Source organism: Haemaphysalis longicornis, unplaced genomic scaffold (assembly GCF_048455015.1).
Source record: "Haemaphysalis longicornis isolate Haplotype H1 unplaced genomic scaffold, Haemaphysalis longicornis Haplotype H1 scaffold_2, whole genome shotgun sequence".
Lineage (NCBI taxonomy): Eukaryota > Metazoa > Arthropoda > Arachnida > Ixodida > Ixodidae > Haemaphysalis > Haemaphysalis longicornis.
In genome coordinates this window covers 62,666,055-62,685,210 of record NW_027526295.1, presented here as the reverse complement: position 1 = coordinate 62,685,210, position 19,156 = coordinate 62,666,055, and the positions used below count along the sequence as shown (strand labels likewise).

At 52.3% G+C, this 19,156-nt stretch overlaps 1 protein-coding gene across 1 annotated transcript in view; it reads right to left on the bottom strand.

Annotated features, from left to right (window-relative positions):
- The window catches only part of LOC144168003 (acetylgalactosaminyl-O-glycosyl-glycoprotein beta-1,3-N-acetylglucosaminyltransferase-like), a 31,318-nt gene that overhangs the window by 5,248 nt on the left and 6,914 nt on the right, over positions 1-19,156 (bottom strand). Inside the window, exon 2 of the mRNA XM_077697104.1 lies at positions 18,214-18,447. Coding sequence (XP_077553230.1) covers positions 18,214-18,447 — 234 coding nt within the window. The remainder of the gene's footprint in view (positions 1-18,213; positions 18,448-19,156) is intronic.

Here is a 19,156-nt window from a genome sequence, read left to right as displayed (position 1 = left end):
TGCCAGAAGAGGAGTGCTTTGCAGCAGTTGTTGCTCTGCAGAGGAGGTGACTGGAGTTATCGTGTGCGTCGAGAGAGCAGCGGAGCCCAATTCCAAAGATTCACGGCTGTGGGACTGGAGTCGTGGCCTTTCCTCAGTGTTGGCGGTGGACCAGTGGTTGCTAGGACGACTATCAGGTGAACGTTTCGTCGACGAGATCAGCTGGACGGAGCGTTGCTGTCGTCTTCCTGAATCACGAACTGGCGTGTGTTACTATGTGCGGACAACCGGGCGCTACGCATCGCACGTTTTCTGGGTGAGGCCACACATTTTTTTTTGCATCTCCTGAGGTCCTTTTGTGCATGCAGTTGCGTTCGGGAGCGCGTACGGAGTCAGAGAAAATGGATACCGAGGTTGTCGAGTCACCTGCCGGTACGGCAACAGACCTTAGTTCTGATAGCGTGCAAACAGAAATGAAGCTATTGAAGCTGCAGCTCGAGATGATGACGCTCAAAGCCGCACAGATGTCACAGCGGAACAGCGAGCTCGAAAGTGAGAGAACTGGCATCGCGCGGCACGCAAAAGATCTAAAGACCGCTCTCGCCCCGATGCCGACCGAGAACGCTCTTATTCCCGCGTGGTTTAAGACGGTGGACGCCCTTTTTAGTTCCCTAAACATTCCTGAAGAAATTCAGGGCACTATACTTCTCCCGTACCTGAACGAAAAAATTGGCGCATTCATCGCTAACCAGGCCAACGGTAAAATCATGCCGTACAAACAACTGAAGGAGGTAGTCCTCGGAGAGCTTCGTATGACCGCACACGAATACCGCAGAATGTTTTTAGCGGTTACCAGGCAGGAGGGCGAGTCGTGGAGCCAGGTGGCCACGAGACTTGAAACAATGTTTTCGTGCTACCTGCGGAGCAGGAACGTTGAGACGTTTGAGCGGCTTCAGAAACTTCTGGTTGCTGATAGGCTAAAGCAGCTAATGCCAGAGAATCTCAGAGCCTATGTCACCCAAAGCGAGCTGAAGGGATGGATGCCGGCAAAAGAAATAGCCGAGATCGCGGCAAACTTTGAAGAGAGTGTCTCGTATTCCACACAGGGAGCGTCACCACCGGTCGGCGGCGGGCAGCAACCGAGTGGAAATCGGGACAGGTCTCCCCGCGGGCCAGATACGCGTGCGAACTCAGTTCGTTGTTTTGGGTGCGGCCAGTACGGGCATTACAAGAGAAACTGCAGGTCGGGCTGGAACCCAGACGCGGATGTTTTAAGGGTGGTGGCCGGAAACTTTGACAACCGGCGAGAGAAAGTCAAACGAGTGAGTCGCGACAGCAACTTCAGGCTCCCAAAGAATGGCCCGTGGGTAGAGGTACTCATTGGTGACAAATTGTGCACCGCTCGGGTTGACTCTGGTGCTGACATCACAGTAATCAAAGCTGGCGACGTGCCCACTGAAACTTTGGGGCAGAGTAGCGGGAAGGTGAAGCTCACGGGTGCCTTTGGCAAGTCCGTCACGGCAGACCTTATGTATATTCCTCTTGGGGTCCCCGACGCATCGGGAAGCGCAACTCAGCGGATGGAGGTGCTCTGTGCAGTGACAGAGGAACTTGACAGTAACGTGGGGGCCCTAATCACTCCCGATGTTTTTGGAGACCTGTGCGCGAATGCGCTGGATCTGGAAATGGAGCTAAGGGAGCAGGTGCGATTGGAAGAAGAAATTGTAGCAGAGCAGACGATGCAGGAAGCTGCCGAAGGCGTGAGTAGGAAAGATAACGCGAGCTCACTTCTGTCGGGACCGGTCGGCGATACCCCGTTGGGGGATGGAAGATTAAGTGGTACCACAAGTGCGTCGGCGGCTAGTGGCGGCTCAGGGACGCATGCGGATTCGTACAAGCCAACTTTTCAGCGGCCAGCTGACGGGCTTAGCTGCATGCCTAATGCAAGTGCCGCCGCTGTGACTTCTGAGGCGACGACCCCTAAAGAACCGTTGCCCGCCACTGTTGAAGAGAGAGGAGATGTGGTTCGAACGCGCCCGGGGAATGTTTTCACGGCCGGGAACGGTGAGCCACTGACGGGCGAGGGAAGCGATACGGGTTACAGCGAGGCCGAGGGTTTCCTCCCCGAAACTGAAAGGTCGTTCGCGGCGGAGCAGAGGAGCGGTGAGTCCCTCGCAGAGTCCTGGCGCCAAGCCAGGGAGGGGACGCACGGTATGATAATTCAAGAAGGGCTGCTCTACCACAAGGACGTGGTAGAGGGCAAAACTTGTTTACAACTCGTGGTTCCCAAATTGCGGCGCGCGGAAGTGCTTGGGTTAGCACATGATAGCCCATGTGCCGGCCACTTCTCCCAGAAGAAGACGAAGGGGCGTATAAAAAACTCCTTTTTCTGGCCGGGGGTGGCTTCCGACGTCCGACGGCACTGCCAAACTTGTCATGGCTGTCAGGTTCATTCTCGTAAGCTCGTGACAGACCGAGTCCCTATTACGCCACTCACGAGACCAAGTACACCATTCGAAGTGGTATACCTGGATTGCATAGGGCCGCTCGAGCCAGGTTCAGCGCGGGGTCATAAGTACGCACTTAGCGTGGTCGACCTCTGCACCAGGTGGGCGGAGGTGATTCCGCTGAGGTCCTTAACAGCAAAAGCCACTTTCCAGGGCTTGATTGAGGTTTTTTCACGATGTGGCACGCCGCAGCTAATATGTAGCGACCAAGGCACCAACTTCACCGCCAAGTTGACTGCAGAACTCATGGAGAGGTTGGGCGTAAGTGTGCGTTTCGCGACTCCAGAGCACCCTCAAAGCAATGGGATTGTCGAGAGGTGGAACGGTACCTTCAAGGCGATGCTTCGCCACGTGATAGATGAACACGGCGGTGACTGGAATCGCTATGTTCCATGCTTACTCTGGGCCTACCGGGAAGTGCCGCATGATGTAATAGGTGTGTCACCTTTTGAATTAATGTACGGCCGAGTTCCCCAAGGGCCTCTGAGCATTCTGCGCAAGTCATGGACCGGCGAATGGGCTCCCCCATCGGGTCTGAATAAGCCAGCGGCTGGCTATCTCATGGAACTGAGGGAGAGAATGAGCGCTGCGGCCGAGGTGGTCAATGAACGAAGCTCGAGACTTCAACAGGCCTATACGCAGAAATATAACCTGCGAGCCAGGAAGAAGGAATTTAGGGTAGGGGATGAGGTTCTGGTTGTGCAGACGGATGCCGGTGGAAAGATGCAACCAAAGTGGACGGGTCCTGTCACAATAAAAGAGAGGCAGCGTAACGATAGCTATGTAGTACGTGATGAAGAAGGTAACGAGAGACTTGTCCACGCGAACAAGTTGCGACCGTACTACGTCCGAGCTAGCAACGTAGGCGTGGTGTTTGAGACAGACGCAGAGTTTGGTGACATAGAAACGGCCCCGCATATAGAAGAGTCGGCTAAAGCAGAGAAAACCGACTTCCAGGTGACTAGTCTGGACGCCATGCAGGCAAGGCAACTTAAGGAAGTCCTGGTGCAGTTCGGTGATGTTTTTTCGGATAGACCAGGGAAGTGCATTGTAGGCGAACACCGCGTTACGCTAATTCCCGGAACCACCCGGGCGCGCCCGCCCATGTACAAGGTTCCCATGGCGATGAGAGAGGAGGTTGAGAGGCAGATAACCGAACTTTTGGAATGGGATTTTATATATCCTGTGCACAGCCCGGGGGCGCACCCGATTGTGTGTGCACTGAAGAAGGATGGCTCCATAAGGATCTGTGTGGATTACCGAAGCCTTAACGCCATAACGGTAGCAGATAGCTTCCCAATGGGGAACGTGACTGAGCTTCTGTATAGCATAGCTGGGGCTAGGTATATTTCCGTGCTTGATATGACCCGGGGGTATTGGCAAATTCCCCTTGAGGAGGAATCTCAGAGCCTAACCGCTTTTGCCACTCATAATGGCCTGTATGCGTGGAAGGTCATGCCTTATGGGCTCCGAAACTCCGCGGCAACATTCCAGAGAGTAGTTAACGGACTCCTCGCTGGCCACCGCCAGTATGCGTGCGCCTACATCGACGATGTGGCGGTGTTTTCGGAGACTTGGGAGGACCATCTTTCCCACTTGAAGTCTGTGTTACAGACGATACGGGACGCAAAGCTTACGGTGAACCCTTCCAAGTGCCGATTCGCGCAGTCGCATGTTAAGTATCTGGGTCACGTGGTGGGATCTGGTACGCATGCCCCTGATCCGGACCGAATTGCGGCGATCGAGCAGCTGAAGCCACCGAGGACGAAGCGCGAGTTGAGAAGCATACTCGGGCTCCTCAATTATTACCGTGAGTACGTTCCCGCCTATTCCCACCTGGTGCTTCCGCTGACAGCGCTTACGGGCAAGCGGGTCCCGAATGTTTTGCCTTGGAACGGGGAGGCTCAAGCTGCCTTCGAATCAGTTAAGGATGCACTAACGGCCGTCCCGGGACTCACTGCGCCAGACCCCCGCAAGGATTTCTGTCTTGCAACAGACGCGTCAGAGGTGGCGATCGGGGCATGCCTCTCGCAGGAAGAGAGCGGAGTTAACCGGGCAATAGCTTTTCTGAGTAAGAAGCTTACCCCAGCTCAGCGGAAATGGTCCGCCATAGAAAGAGAGGCGTACGCTATCGTGTGGGTTCTGGGCTGCCTTGACACGTGGTTGTTTGGTAATAAGGTGAAGATTTTGACGGACCACGATCCGCTTACCTTTCTGACCCGTTCCGCGCCTTCTAGTGCAAGGCTCATGCGCTGGTCCCTCGCACTTCAGAAGTACAATTTGGAAATCGCCCATGTTAAGGGTGCCTTGAACAAGGCAGCGGATGCCCTATCGCGGCTAGGGTATGACGAATAACTCTACGCGTTTAACCCAGGCCCATTTGGGTGGTTATTAAACACATGCGATTGCAGTAACGGGTTCTGTTGGGCTGATGATAGAATTGTTGACCTAAAGAGTTTTGATTCCCTTGATGCGGGGTTTGTGTTGTGGTGTTATAGGAGTGTAAGGTGTTTTTGGGTGATGTGTGTGTGTGTGTACGTTGGCGTGCAGTGAAGCAGTATGGTCAGTTTTGAGGGGTGCTATGCGATTCCCAAATAGACCTCAGGAGCATGCCGTGTGGGCCTCTCCAATGGTGCACGCTGCATGGTTGCATGTTCGGGTTGTTGCGATGTGTTGTATATGAGGCGTATTTGTGTTTATCGTACTTCACGTGTACTTTCCTAAAAGTATGTTTTATGTTATCTTGATTATTAGGGGAACAGTGTAGAGTGATGCTTTTCTTTGTCCAACGGTTATGGAGGGCTGGAGTTTGACAGATGTAATGGTATTGTAACAGAATGAGTAGATTTATTTTTTTTTCTTGTCATGTTACACGGACAGCAAGTGTCCGGTAACATTCTTGAGGGGGGAGGAGTTAAGTTGGTGTATGTCATTGATGTATGTTACCTTGTTGTGGTGTAAGTTTTGCGGGTAGGGGTCAGCGTACGACCTTCCTGTGTTCCGAGCCGCTTTGCAACGCGACGGCAGTGTGCATTGTTCGCCTCCCACCGCTTTCACTCGGACGGGGGCTGCTTGAGAGGAAAATTGCCCGGGAGTTGTGCCCGGCGCCTAAAGCCGGCGGCGGCGGCGGCGGCGGCGGCGCAATGCTTTGCTGTTTCCCTCACTGTTGTTGTTGTCGGCTGAGGACGGTACCGGGGGCGCGGGGCGGCGAGACACACGGAGTGCTTCCGTCGTTAGCGGGACGAGACGTCGCCGTGTTGATCTATGCTCGACACCGTTTGACAGCGGACGCGGCGCGCGTTTGTGGCGGATGATCTGAGGAGCCGGCCTTGTCTAGCAGTACTTAGCCTCAGTAAGCCAGGCGCCGGCGATGGCGTCGCGGTAACGTTTAGTGGCTGTCAGGGCGGTGACCCTTCCTTTCCCGTGAGAACGTCTTTCCTCCACCTAAAGGGGCAGTAGGGTGAGGAGGTGACGGGATTCAGGCAGGACCAATGGCGAGGATGAATAGTCGGGGCGAATGGAGAGTACCTGGGTTCTTGGCTGTGATTGGGCAGCATATGAAGTTGTGATTTATGTATGCTGTGTTTGATGTTGATCGGGGGATTCTGCGGGAGACGGCGGTGGGACGAGACGAGGGACGGTTGTGTTGGTGCACGCCGGGGTGAACGCCGTCGTCTCACGCACTGTTTACATCCCTGACTCTCCGTACATTAAAGTCTACTGCCACTGGAATAGGCCTCGTTGTCTTCGACTGCACCACCGGTTCTCGGATCATCGAGGGGGCGCCAATTCAAGAACAACGGAATTACCAACAATCCGTCAATCTACATTTAACTGTCATTCTCTTCGGGTAGACGAAGTCGAGGCGCTGCACGTCGCTCAGCACGTGCTTTGGCAATGGCTTCCTCGTAGTCATACCCTTCCTCTTCCGACTCGTCGGGCAGCAGCTCCAAAGATGGAGGTGTCGACGCTTGGAGAGCGGGGAAGACGTTCGTCAGTCGCGACGGAGGTTTCTGGCAATTATCGGGGTTGGAAAGCATCTCCCGTGCTGCCTTGTGTGCCTCCTCGTTGCCCGGTATCCCGTTATGGCCAGGAACCCAGCGAATTGTAAGTGTGCGGCCGAGTTGACGAAGATCTCTTGCGACTGCGCGAATTCTCGCGAGCGTCCGACTGCGCGTGTTATTTTTTTCCGCATTCTCTCACGGCTTCCTTGGAGTCCGTGTAGAGAAGGAAAGTTGTTGGTGCCTCAGTCGGGCTTGTGGCAGCCATTCTGTGCGCTTCTTCCGTCGCTAGTAGTAAGGCCCTCAGTTCCGCTTCCTTCACAGATGGGGTACCACGGAGAGCCTTGGCTCCTTTAGTTTTGGTCTTGTCGCAGTACCACGCTATGGCGACCTGATCATCTTGAAGAGCTGCGTCAGTGTAAATCCTGCGCACCCCTTCGTCGTCGTCGGTACGCTGGAGCTCTTTCAGGTGTGTCGTTGCTGCTTGTTGGCGACGTGTCGGATGTGCTGCGCTTGTGTTTTTGGGCATGGGCTGGTGATCAACGATGGCTATTTATTTCCATGGTTCAGGCGGTTGGTAGATCGGAGGTTTCTTGTCCAGCGAGTGACCAAGTTGACGAAGAATGGCCCTGCCGGCTTTAGTGCTTTCGAGGCGTAGTAGTTGTGAAGCTCCTAAGCTTTCAGCTCTGTCTTCAATGGTGTTCATTCCTGAGTGAAGGTGGAGGTTATAAACTATTGCGAAGCGAGGAAGACCAGAGACAACTCGCATGGCTTCGCGGTTAAGGTATTCTACAGACTCTCGTTGTTTTTTTGTGAGTCTATAGAAGTTATACGTCGCTTTTTGAACCAACAGGCCGTTTACCAAAATGCGAAGAACGCGTTCATCGGCGCCCCACTTCTTTGAAGTAATCCGACGGATCAGGGAAAGGGTACTTTTCCACGTAGCGGTCAATTTCTTGAGCCACGTGGTGGCGCCCCCATCCTCGTCTATGTCAAGACCAATAATGCGGACAGTAGGTCGTTCTTGGATTGGTACTCCATTCATGGTGAGCTTAAACTGGCTCTTTATATTTTGTTTGTGTAGCCGTTAGTTTGCCACTACTACAAAAACAGTCTTCTCGGGAGATGGAGTGAGTCCTACCTCTGTTAAGAAAGAAGAGATTGTGTTCAGACCTTGCTGCATTGCTTGTTCTTGTTCGCCTATAGAGCCTCCCTTTGTCCAAAGCGTAATGTCATCTGCATAGATCGTGAAACGCAAGCCTTCAATCTCACCCAGGAGTGGGGGAAGGTCAGTCATGACGATATTAAATAGCGTTGGCGATAAGACTGAACCTTGAGGTACTCCGATGCGGTTTGCTGTTTTGGGGCCGAGTGTGTCACCAACCCGTACTCGATAGTGGCGGTCTCGCAGGAAATCTTGTACAAAGGCGAGTGGCTTTCCGTCCAGTCCTCGGTTGCGTGCGCCTTGGATAGCTGCCTCATGAAGTACCGAGTCGAATGCCTTTTTTACGTCGATGGCTAGCACTAGACGGGGATCACATGATGAGGTGTTAGCTATAACATCTTATGACAGCAATTTTGAGCTGTCTAGAGTAGAAAGGTGCCTCCGGAACCCCGTTTGACGTGGGTGAAGTTGGCCTGTTGTTTCAGTAATGCCACTGAATTCTTGCGAGAACCATCCTCTCCATAAGTTTCATAACTTTAGAAATCAAAGAAATGGGTATCAGATTCTCTATTTGCGTGAGAGGCTTGCCAGGCTTTGGAATGGGTACCACCCATGATTCCTTCCACTGATTAGCAGCACAGAAGATTCCCAGATAGCATTGAGCCAGTCAAGGAGTTGCTCCTTGTGCGCCTCAGGCAAGTTGCGAAGGGCCGCGTAAGCGATCTCATGTGGACCAGGTGCGCTTGTTATTTTGGTTTCCTGAAGAGCTGATAGAAGTTCGGCCATTGTAAACGGGTCATTTAAACTGGTGTTCATTTCGGGAGGCGTCGTGCGTGGGAGAAACGGCGCTCTTGGCTTCACCCCAAGCGGGGGTTGTGGGAAGAAAAGTTGGCCTGCCTGGATTGCAAGATCGGTCTCTGTGATGCCCAGTCGAAGAGCTATGTTCTGGCCCGCCGTTTTGTTCTTTCTTTTGTCCTGCATGCCACGAAATATTGTCCAGACTTTGCCGAGCCCGGTCTGCGCATTGAAGGCGGCGCAGTGCCGATGCCAGTTATCTCGGGAGAGCTGCAAGGAGTACTGGCGTGCCTTCGCAGTTGCTTGGTTAAGGCGCGATCGAAGCAGAGGTGTCCTCCCTCCTTTGCAAAATTGCTGGAACGCTTGCAGACGGCTGGCCTAGAGATTTAGCAAATGTAGGTCGGGGGTGGGTGCACCGTCTTTGACTAGAACCGATGTTGTGGCTTCCCGCAGAGCAGTACCAATGCGTGTGTAGATAGGATCTGCAGGATAGATTTCATTTAGGATGGTACGAAATGTATCCCATTTTACGAAAGTGGTCTGTCGTTTCTCTGGTATCCCTTGCAATGCTTGAAGTGTTATCCATATCGGCAGGTGGTCACTTCCGAGTGTGTCAGGTCTGGTCTGCCAAATGCCTCGAGGGTTGGGAGAAGCCCAAGTAAGGTTCGGTGTCATGTCTCGCTGCGACGCAAACGCTGCTATGCGCGTAGGAACTTCAGGAACGTTGAGGAGTTCTAAGAGTGTATGCCGCATAGCAACAAGCAGCTGGGTTCCTCTGATGTTGTTTCGGGGATATCCCCAAGTGGTGTGCCAAGCGTTAAAGCCCCCACCAATAAGTACTGAGTGACCTTGTAGGGTCTGCATGAGGGAGTTGACCCATGTTGCGTCTTGTTAGCTGTGCCCCATGGGTCTCCAGTATACGGAAACAAATGTAACTGCCTGCCCCCGGAGCTGAGTGTTCACCGCTAGACTTCCCGATTCGGGTCACAGAGATGGATGATGTGAAGCTGAGTTGGCGGCACGGACTTGGCGACAAGAACGGCAGCTTGACTGTTGCAGACATCTGGCTGCGATGTGTCACCGTTGTTTCGCCCTCTGTGACTTTGTCGAATAACAGGGGTTGTATACACATTGAATCATCTCAGCTTAATATTAGGAGTGTTTGTTTCCTGTAGAAGCAGAATTGTTGGCCTCTCGTTTCTTGCGAAGCGTTGATTTAGCACAGCGGATCGTGTGGTCAGCCCGCGGCAGTTGCACTGCATCACTGTCACAGGGTGACCCGATCCGTGGCGCTTACTTGTCGGACGCAGCATTACGGTGCACAGTACTGGCGCCTTCGAGGACCTCAGTGGTCATGGTTTGGCTTGCGAAAGCAGCCTGATAATCGAGACACATGGCCGCGGCAAGGTGGGATTGGCCTGATAGGGCTTCGCGGAGGAGTTGAGGCAAAAGTACCACAAGGGCTTTCTGTATTCCTTCCGCAATAATGGTTTTAATGGTGGTTTGTATCTCGAAAGAGATTATGGCTCTAACTTCTTTCAGTATTGATTGGCGTAAGAGCGATTGTTGGTGATTGAAGTCCACCCGCAGCTGTTGAATCTCACGGCGAGGTTCGGCCTGTGAGATCTGTGCCACCGGTGGAGGCGCCGAAGAAATTGTAGTTGAACGTGATCCTTGCGGTGACAATTGCGGTTCTTGGGCCTGACGTATCCACTTTGCGTTGCAATGGTCATTTACCAACTGTAGCGCCGAAGTAAGCGCAGGATCCTGAGCTGTAACGCCGGTTGATAGGGGAGCTGGCGGTGACACTGACGCCGAAGGGTTTGGTGGTAATAGCGGATAGTGAACCGATGAGTCTCGTGGTGGCGGTTCATGGCGCCCCTTCCAGCGTGAAGTGACGTTCGACGGTTGTTTTAGTGCCGGAGGCGGATTGTGCTTTGTGGTTGTGACGACTCGGGTGGTACCGACGCCGACAGGTTTGTGGACGATGTCGAGTGGTGTTTCGTGCTGTTCTGAGGGGTTCAATCCCGCCCTCCTTTTTGGCGCATGGTATTGTTCGGAGGTATTCATGATTCATCAATTTGCGTAGAACCCCTAAACGGTCGGCTACGTGCCTGCCTGGCTCTGATGCCTTTGTTTGCTTGAATGCGCTTCTTACAACGGGGATCTGTTGCTACGTGGGAGCCATCGCAGTTTTTGCACTGTGGCGAACTACCCGTGCAGTCCGAGATGCCATCGGCGTGTTCCGTGCCGCACTTGGCACAACGACGGTGTTGAGAATTGGGGCAGATGTCTGCCTTATGCCCAATGTCATGACAGAGGTTACATATCACTGACTTTGGCGTGTACGGAGCAACTGCCATCATGCAGTTGTAATAGAGGACATATCGTGGCAGTCTCTTGCCTTCAAAAGTAATGAGGGCTGTTTTTTTACCCATCCGTCGTGCAGCCACGATCCAGTGGGTACGGCACGAAAGGTTGTGTAGAAGTTCCTCTTCAGGATCGTTTGGGTCTGTTCCGTATATTACGCCGCGAACTTGACCCCCAGAAAGGGCCTCGTAGGCTTGCAGAGGGATTGTTGACGTTGAGATGCCGATCTGCGTAATGCCAAGGAAGATGTCTAACACATGTGGTTGCCAAATATCGATGGCTAACGTGTTAGATGCCTTTAGAATACGAATTCGGTAGGCTCCAGGCGAAATGGCTAGCGGTAAAGCCTTGGTGAGGGCAAGGTGAATGTCTCGTGGCGAATAGTCCGAGAGGCAGTGGCGTTCTCGTGGCATGAGAATCACAGTGTGCTGCGGCGTCGCAGGGAGCGTGCTCTTCCCCGCAGCAGCACGCGGAGCGGTTGGCGCGACTGCTCTTTTCCGGTGTTGAGTGACGTCTGTCCACGCGCCACCCGCGAGCAGGTCTTCGTCGGTTGGCGCACGTGAGCTCCACGAAGCTTGCAGCTGTGGCAACATGGCGGCGCCCAGCTGTTCGGAATTAGGCTGAGCATAAAACGTGGTGTTGTGGTGATGAGACCTTAAAGGCGTGGAAGGGCGAAATAACTTAGGCGGTTGAGTGGGTCCGGTAAAGAATTCACTTGCCTGGACCGTTGTTTGGAGCTGGAAGCCAACGACGGTGTGGTTTGTTGGTGTGGTGGTGACGGCGGCAGCGGTTGTCGTCGTCCTAGCGAAAGTGATTTCGGCACTGGGTGCCGCTGAAGTGTCCATTTCGTTGGCTTCTCCGGGTGGAAAATGCGCCGATGGTAATGGTGATGGCATGGTAGAGTTCCGAGGGTGCTCACCACATGACGCGGTAGTCACATTCACATTCATTGTGTTGTCGGCAGCACAGCCCACACAGAAGCGTCGCGGCGAAGTTGGCGTGGTCGGTAAAATGTCCTTGGTTTTGGTGAAACCTTGCTACCCGGTGGCGTAGGGCAACTTCCGTGAACTGAATAGTAGTTTCTGGGGGGACTAAGCCCCCCCAAAAAGCACACAGAGTCGAAAAATGCAGAGCTTGATGCAAGCGCACCTTTCTCCTTCGTGCGCCCTAGGCATATCTTGCTGTCTGTGTAACACACCACCCAATCCGCTCGGCTACTGGAACATTGGACAGGCGCACTGGGCCGTTTGACGTTCACGTTTACAGCAAAACCTCCTGCCAGCACAACAGACAAGTCATTAGTAAGTGCATGAGGCTAGCTTTGTATGCACGCCCCCCCCCCCCCAAATAAAAAATAAAAACGTGCACAGCAACCGGTTATGCGCGCGTTTATAAGTGAAGGAAACCGCCAAAAATGTCGCTCTGAAATCCTTTCCACGTCAGCGTTCCAAGCGGGCAAGTTGCCGTTCAGGCGGGAGAGATTCACAACTTTATATACGCGACACGCTGGTACTTGAGGCGCCAACGGGGGCTGCAGCGGCTTTCCTTTGTTTTCGCGCCTATTCGCGCGCTTCTGTTCGGGCCGCCGTACGCTTCTTCAGTTCCAAGTGTTCCTCAAAGCGAACGGCATGCATCCGTCCCACGGCGCGGTAAACCTTGAAGGCCTGGAGCATTATTATATTCTAGCGGACAAACATGTGACTGCCCGTAATTGTCGCAGGCATTACTGTCTGTGTAACGCTCGGTTACGGAGGACAGCTGACAGGGTGCATTGAGCGATGGGACTTCCACGTTTGAATCTCCCACCAGCACAACCGGCATGTCATCGGTAGCGCGGCATGAAGCCCAGCTGGGCGTTCAAATGTTCAAATGAACGTTGCCTCGAGCACCTCTGTAATCAGAAAGAAGAGGCTGAGCCCCCCTTGGACTTTGTACGAATAGACAGGTCATGGGTACAGTACGGAAAAAAAAACTGGCTGGACTGGTCCTCAGCGCAAGGCCCAATACGACTGTGTCACTTCGCCAAAAAACACGCGCCAAAGCAGGCGGGGCGCGTTTGTAATTACCGGAGCACCCGTTGTGTAACTCCACATTTGCACTGTTTTTTTTTCTTCTTATAACTTGCTACTGGCACGCACTATTACATTTTTCGTGTTTGTGCAAGGGGGAGAAAAGGATTGCCTACCCATAATTTTATTCACGATGTTGATTGCATCCATCGTGGAAGCGCTCATAAGTGCATTTCGAGTTTAAGTAGGGCGTAATATAGGTCTTCGCTAACCAAATAAATAATAGCTGCATTACGAAGGATGTTTGAAGTGGATAAAAGCTGTTACTTTGTGGTATGAGAGAAAATGGAAAGGAAGCGCACTGGGGATATTCTTGAGCTCGGAAGGCAGCTCACCTGCATACAGCTCAGCGCCAATGAGAAGTAGAGGGAAGAGAAAGGACAGAGGAGAGTGTTAGAGAAATAGAGAAAGCGGGAAGGAAGAATAGCAAATAAGGCCGGGTCAAGTCAATCCGGGCAGTTCAGTCATTAGAGAGTTTTAGCGGTTCGTCTGTTCTGTCTTTTACGTGTAGTTACAGTGTTGACGGGGACCCGACTGCGCCTGCGCGCGCGGGAAGGGCGAGGCGTGCGCACACCACCGTGACGAAAGCGCGGGCATGGCGAGGGCCGGCCCGCGGAACTAATCCCCTCTACCGCGACGACTGCGCGAGTGCCCAGACGGGTCCGGTCAACACGGTAACCACGTACAACCTGGAACATACAGAGTGCTAAAACGCTCTATTAACAGGACCGCCCGGGCTACAGCCGCTGCGTGAATCCAGTCGTCTCCAGGTAATAGAGTTTAGCACTGTGTATGCTCCGTGTTTTATCGGCGTACCGTGTTTACCGGGACCCGTCTGGGCACTTGCGCATTCGCTTCGGTAGGGGGGGATTAGTTCTGCGGCCGGCCCTCGACATGCCCGCGCTTTCGTCACGGTGGTGTGCGCCCGCCTCGCCCTTCGCGCGCGCGCAGGCGCAGTCGGGTCCCGGACAACACGGTACCAACGTAAACGACATAACAGATGGACTGATAAAACTCTCTAATGTATCAGAATAGCGAAGACTCCCCGTTGGGTTGGTTGTCGGAGGCCCCTCCAGGAATAGGTCCTCCATGCCGACGCAGGGAAGGCCTTGACGCTGGAGTTGTCGGTGGAGCTCTGGTGTCGGCGCCTCGTGGTGAGGGCAGACTGGGGCCCCTTCCAAACAGACGGGTGTCCGTCGAATGGTCGACGCAAAGCCCATGTAATGGGCTTCTTCGTGGGGTTTAAACTTTCAATATTTAGAGCTTTTGGATAGCGGTTTAATTATATACACCGAATCAACGTGTGATTACGGTGGCGAGCGACAAGGGAAACCACATTAACCAGAACTTCGGAGGAACGGTGACGTCGGCTCTGCGGGTTCTTTCACTGGAGTGTGCGCTTTGGCGTTTCCAGCTCGCGCAGGACAGCACTTCGGAGTAGTACTGGCATGATACATGCACTCTTCCCGAAACTAAAAATAAAAAAGGGCGCTTGTTTTTTTTTTTATGTTAATGTTTATAAAAATGGTCATTTATACGGTCACTGAACGCAAATATAACAGATGATTTCAGATAGGCCGGCTGATGTTTATGCGACGCTCTCTGGCCACCAAGACTTTGTGCCACATAAATATCGAAATTTTAACCATCCTTATCATTACAATCAATTCTCTTCGGCCCCCCTCCTCCACTTTTCGAAGCACGACAAGCCGTTTCCAAGTCCAAGCAAACCGGGCAGTTCCGGTGCGACGCAGAAATTTAATAAAACGCGATGATAGGCTCCGACCTCTCCTTACCTGAACCAACCTAAACAATACTGAACCATTATTATTTACGAAAAGAATGCGTGCGACTGATTTAAGACAACATTTTTGCGATAAACAAATCCCAAAATAGTAAAAGGCAGGGTGAAGCCCCGACGCTACACAATAGGCCACAAAGGCCGAGCAGCCAGCTCGTCGTAGCGCTTGGTTAAAGGGGTCCTGAAATACCTTCCGCCGATGCATGGATGTGCATGTAACCAAATAAAGCAATGTATTAGCAATCTCCTCCCACAAGAATTTTGTTAAAGCGATGAGTATTAGCTGAGCAATCGTAAATCAAAAACCGCGCATTATCGTTGCACCACGTTTCCTCCTCCTTTCAACTTACTCTCCCCTGTTGACGGCGCGACAGCCTTCCCTCCCGTGATGCTGCGGTCCGCAGCGGTGACGTACTTCCGCTATTGCGCTGCTCACACTGCCGTCTGCTACGGGTAAGCTTTGTTGACACCTTGAATCACGCACTCCGCTCAAGGCTGGAAAAGCGAACGAAAAACCTGGCCGCATGTATGCGGCGGCATGGCCTTTCCCTTTCGCGGTGTACGTTGCTGTCTTATTTTGCGGCGGTGGTAATTCCTGCTGGCGGCATGTGAAAATAACATTTTAAACCCATACAGAACCCGTGCACAAAACGCTTCAATCATGTGACCAGTTCAGCTTGGGGCGACGCGTGGTGGAGAGCGGCAACGTTGGCAAAACATGCTCCGCCGCGGCTCTGAGCTTTCTCGCGCTAGAGCGGCCGCCATTTCTTTGACAATATCAAATTTCGGTTGCCTTGGCAACAAGGCACAAACCACTCTAGAGGTCAGTTACGGTTCCGTGATCCCGGTTTAGCTCGGGGCCCCATCTCGCGACATGTGGGCACTGCAGGCGTACCACTCACTCCCATTGGGAAGTGCGAGAGGCGTTTGGCATTACAGGAGGCGATGGTGTGTGTGTTGTGGACGCCTTTGTTTCGCGATGAAATGCGACGTTGTGCTTCTGCGGGTGGATAGTGCTTCCCATGGACTGTATTATCTTTCTCGGGCGACGTACGACTCAACCTCGCATGGTGTATGTGCAATGTGCGCGGCTAAAAGCCATCTCAGCTTGTGCGCCAGAGTTGAGTGACTTGCTGTTCGTTCCCACAAACCGCGCGCGAGGTGAGTGCCGAATTTACCACGGGCAGGAGGAGGCAACCCATCGTCTGTCGATCGCGGTTGAGACTTGCAACCCATTTTGTGACGTTGTGTTCGTTCGAAACGCATCTCTGGATTGTTTTGAAGTTTAATAAAATGTGTGCGTTAAACCCGAGCATTAGGCTCAGGGCGTTCTCCGCGATAGCACAAAAGAAGGTCCACGGGGCTTCAACGCTTTCTTTATGAAACGTACTCAGGTAAGAGAATATCCATGTCGTGTTATGGCAGTGTTTGCATTCAATACAAACGGTTAAGCGTTTGTTTACACTTGTTTTGTTTGTCGTAAAATGTCCAAGCACTCCGGCACTACGCTGGCAGATCAGCTGGCGAGCCGACGCTGAGCAGACGACTCATCTCTTTGCCGGAAGTGCGTGAAAAAGCCGCCCAATAGCAGGATGCCTAGCTCATGACGAACATCTGGGAATCGATGACGTAGACATGTGAAGATGGCGGCGTCCAAAAAAAAAAAAACACGAAGGGAAGGGTGAGAAAAAAGCGACAAACTTTGCAACAAAAGTGTGAGCTTTCCGCTGCGCGTAAAAGAGTAATACTTGGCACAGATGACGTTGACGACCCAATTTAACGATTGCGCTAGTTCATTTAGTGTGCTCAAAACGCCTTTCAGGGCCCCTTTAAGAAAATTGCGGGACTGTTAGAAGTAATAACCACTAGACGGCGCTAGGTTTAACAGGAGGTGCACGGGCTTCAGTAATTTGGAAACGGAATGCTACCTTCGAAACACTTCCGCAGCCTCTGAAAGCCAACCGAAGACCTTGTGCCATCAAAATCTAAAAATATATCATCATCATCATCAGAAGCAGCATCATAACCACAACTATCATCATCAGCAGCTGCATAATGGTAATCAATATCAGCAATTGTTTTTAGCATATTGTGTCTTACTATGCACACTACAGAGGAATTTTGTAGCGCATATATGCGGCTCACATCTGTGTCGTCTGTGTCGTCGTGGGCCTCCTCCATCATGTTGCACGCTCGCCTTAAGCTTCGTCGTTGGCTTGGATTGAAACGTTCAAGTGGCCGTTAATTCACATACAGTGCCACAAAAAGGTAAATAAGAGTGTGTAATTGTGTAAGCATAAAATAAAGCATGCCGCTTTAAAGCTAAGGAAATTGAAAGTAGAGCGTATTCCTTTTACTGAAAATCTGCCGGAACGGTTGTGCTTACTATTCAGCAGACTCAGCTGGTAGTTAACAATAACGAAAAAGTTTGGGAAAAAGCACATTAAAGGTCCCTATTTTACCATTTCCAATAATAAATATTTTGAAAAGCTGAGAAAGGTTTCATGCGTGTACCAACACGAAAACATCGCCATCGCTTTAAACCGGCGCACAGACCGTCTGCTACAACTTCCGCAGCGGCAAATTGCCCGCTTAGTGGAGGTATCCGGGCGCTGTTCACATGTGTACCGCTAGTGCAAAAAAGAACCGGAAAGCGCACTCTCCGCAAACAAGCGCATCTACATTGTGGGGTTGTACTTATGTAAATATGTACAGATGATTGCTCACCAGCACTAACCGTCCTACTTGCTTATAATGAAGCGCAGCTGTCTTAGCACGGACTAATTGATGGAATTCCAGCTGTTCAAGGGAAGAGAGTTACGGATATATCGGCTTCCTTAGTGCCACTAGATAAGGTTACAGAATATCGGCACTCTTTCCTCCTATGGTTCCATGCCGCCGCCATGATCATTAGTCAGTTCGCATCACGTGACGCTTGTTCATACTGCGACGGTGCCTGGGCGCTGCCATTTTGTTGCTGGCGCATTTTCAGTCGGTAAACTGTGGGAGATTTAGCTTGTCCTCCCTGCTCTGCGGCTGCGCGCGACTGACATCTTTCTGAACAGGAATCAAAGATAACGCGTTGTAGCAGCATTTCAGCAGCAGAAGTGCGTACGAAGATGCAGTTTTGCCGCATCTTCGGCAGTGTTGTTAGCAATCGACCCGGTCGAAGTTAGCGGCGAGGCCGTAGAAGCGCAATCTCACAACACTGGTAATTACCTGAATGGCCGCCGTTGCTGACTTGCGTTTCTGGGTGCCGCTAATCTTTTACCTTATCTAGTGGCACTAGGCTTCCTCGTATACATACAATGCGTAGTATAGAAAGGAAACCCAAAAAGACGCTTGAGAATCTGATAGACATGCCAAGTGAGCAACTGTGCTGTTCCCCCTGCCCTTCCCGCCGACATGGATACATTCCCATGCGCAGTTTCCTCCTTCCTAGTATACTTTATCCCCCCTTTCCCTTCGAAACACTTCTGAAGCATCTGAAAGCATATGAAGAAAGCGCGCACGCAAGGAAGCCCACCTGTGGTTGGACGGGTGCCACGGTGGCCGCCCTCAGCAGGTCACGCATGACGACGAGGGTCATCATGATGGCTCGACCGAAGCAGGAGGGGAAAAAGCCGTCTCCCCGAAGATCGGCCGGGGCGACGGACAGCCTGCCTGGAGCTTCGCGTTGTTGTACCTCCGTGATCCTAGTCACGTGGCAGTGCAGGTGGCTGGGCCGCTGCCGAAGCTGTACCCGGAGATACTGCGCCAGCTGGGAAAAGTGACAGCGCACGTCTGCTTGTGAGGAGCTCCAGGAAGCACGAGCGGTTGACACGTGTGTTGTGACTGCACGGCGCGAAGTGGGCAGTCGAATGTTAGAGTAAAGTCGCTGTGAATGTGGGCAACAATTTGGCGGCCAGGAGGCCAGGGCTTCCCACGTTCTTCTCGCAGCTTTTTAGAGCGAAAGCTTTACTACGCCACGTCTCGCGAGGTCATTCATCGCGTCGCAATGACCTTGAGCCGCTAGAGCGCAAGTGAGGCAGGTAATTCATCGCGTCACGCGATCTGCTGTGGAGAGACGTCTCAGCTACGCTCTATCTGAACCTCGCCGCTGTGGTACCAGTGACCAGGCTAAGTTCATGCTGCTGCACTGGCGCTTGGTCGCTCTCTCACCTTTGACGGAACGTGGTCTGGGTTATCTGTGCGTGCGGTTCCGCTTTAGCTCTTTTTATCTGACCAAGTTTTCATGTCTTAAAATTGATCCATTTTCTCCTGTTGTTTCCTCGCAATGTCTTGGTTGCAAAATAAATTCAATTCAGCCATTTTTGTTTCCGTCGCTACGCGTAAATTTAAAGGTACCACGAAGACAAAATATATGCAACCCTCGTTCTATCTGGAAGAACTAGCCTTTGATAACCTGCTCAAGTCTATTCCAGCAATGGAAGGCGTTTTTTTATGGAGAAAAAAACAAGAAATGCTAA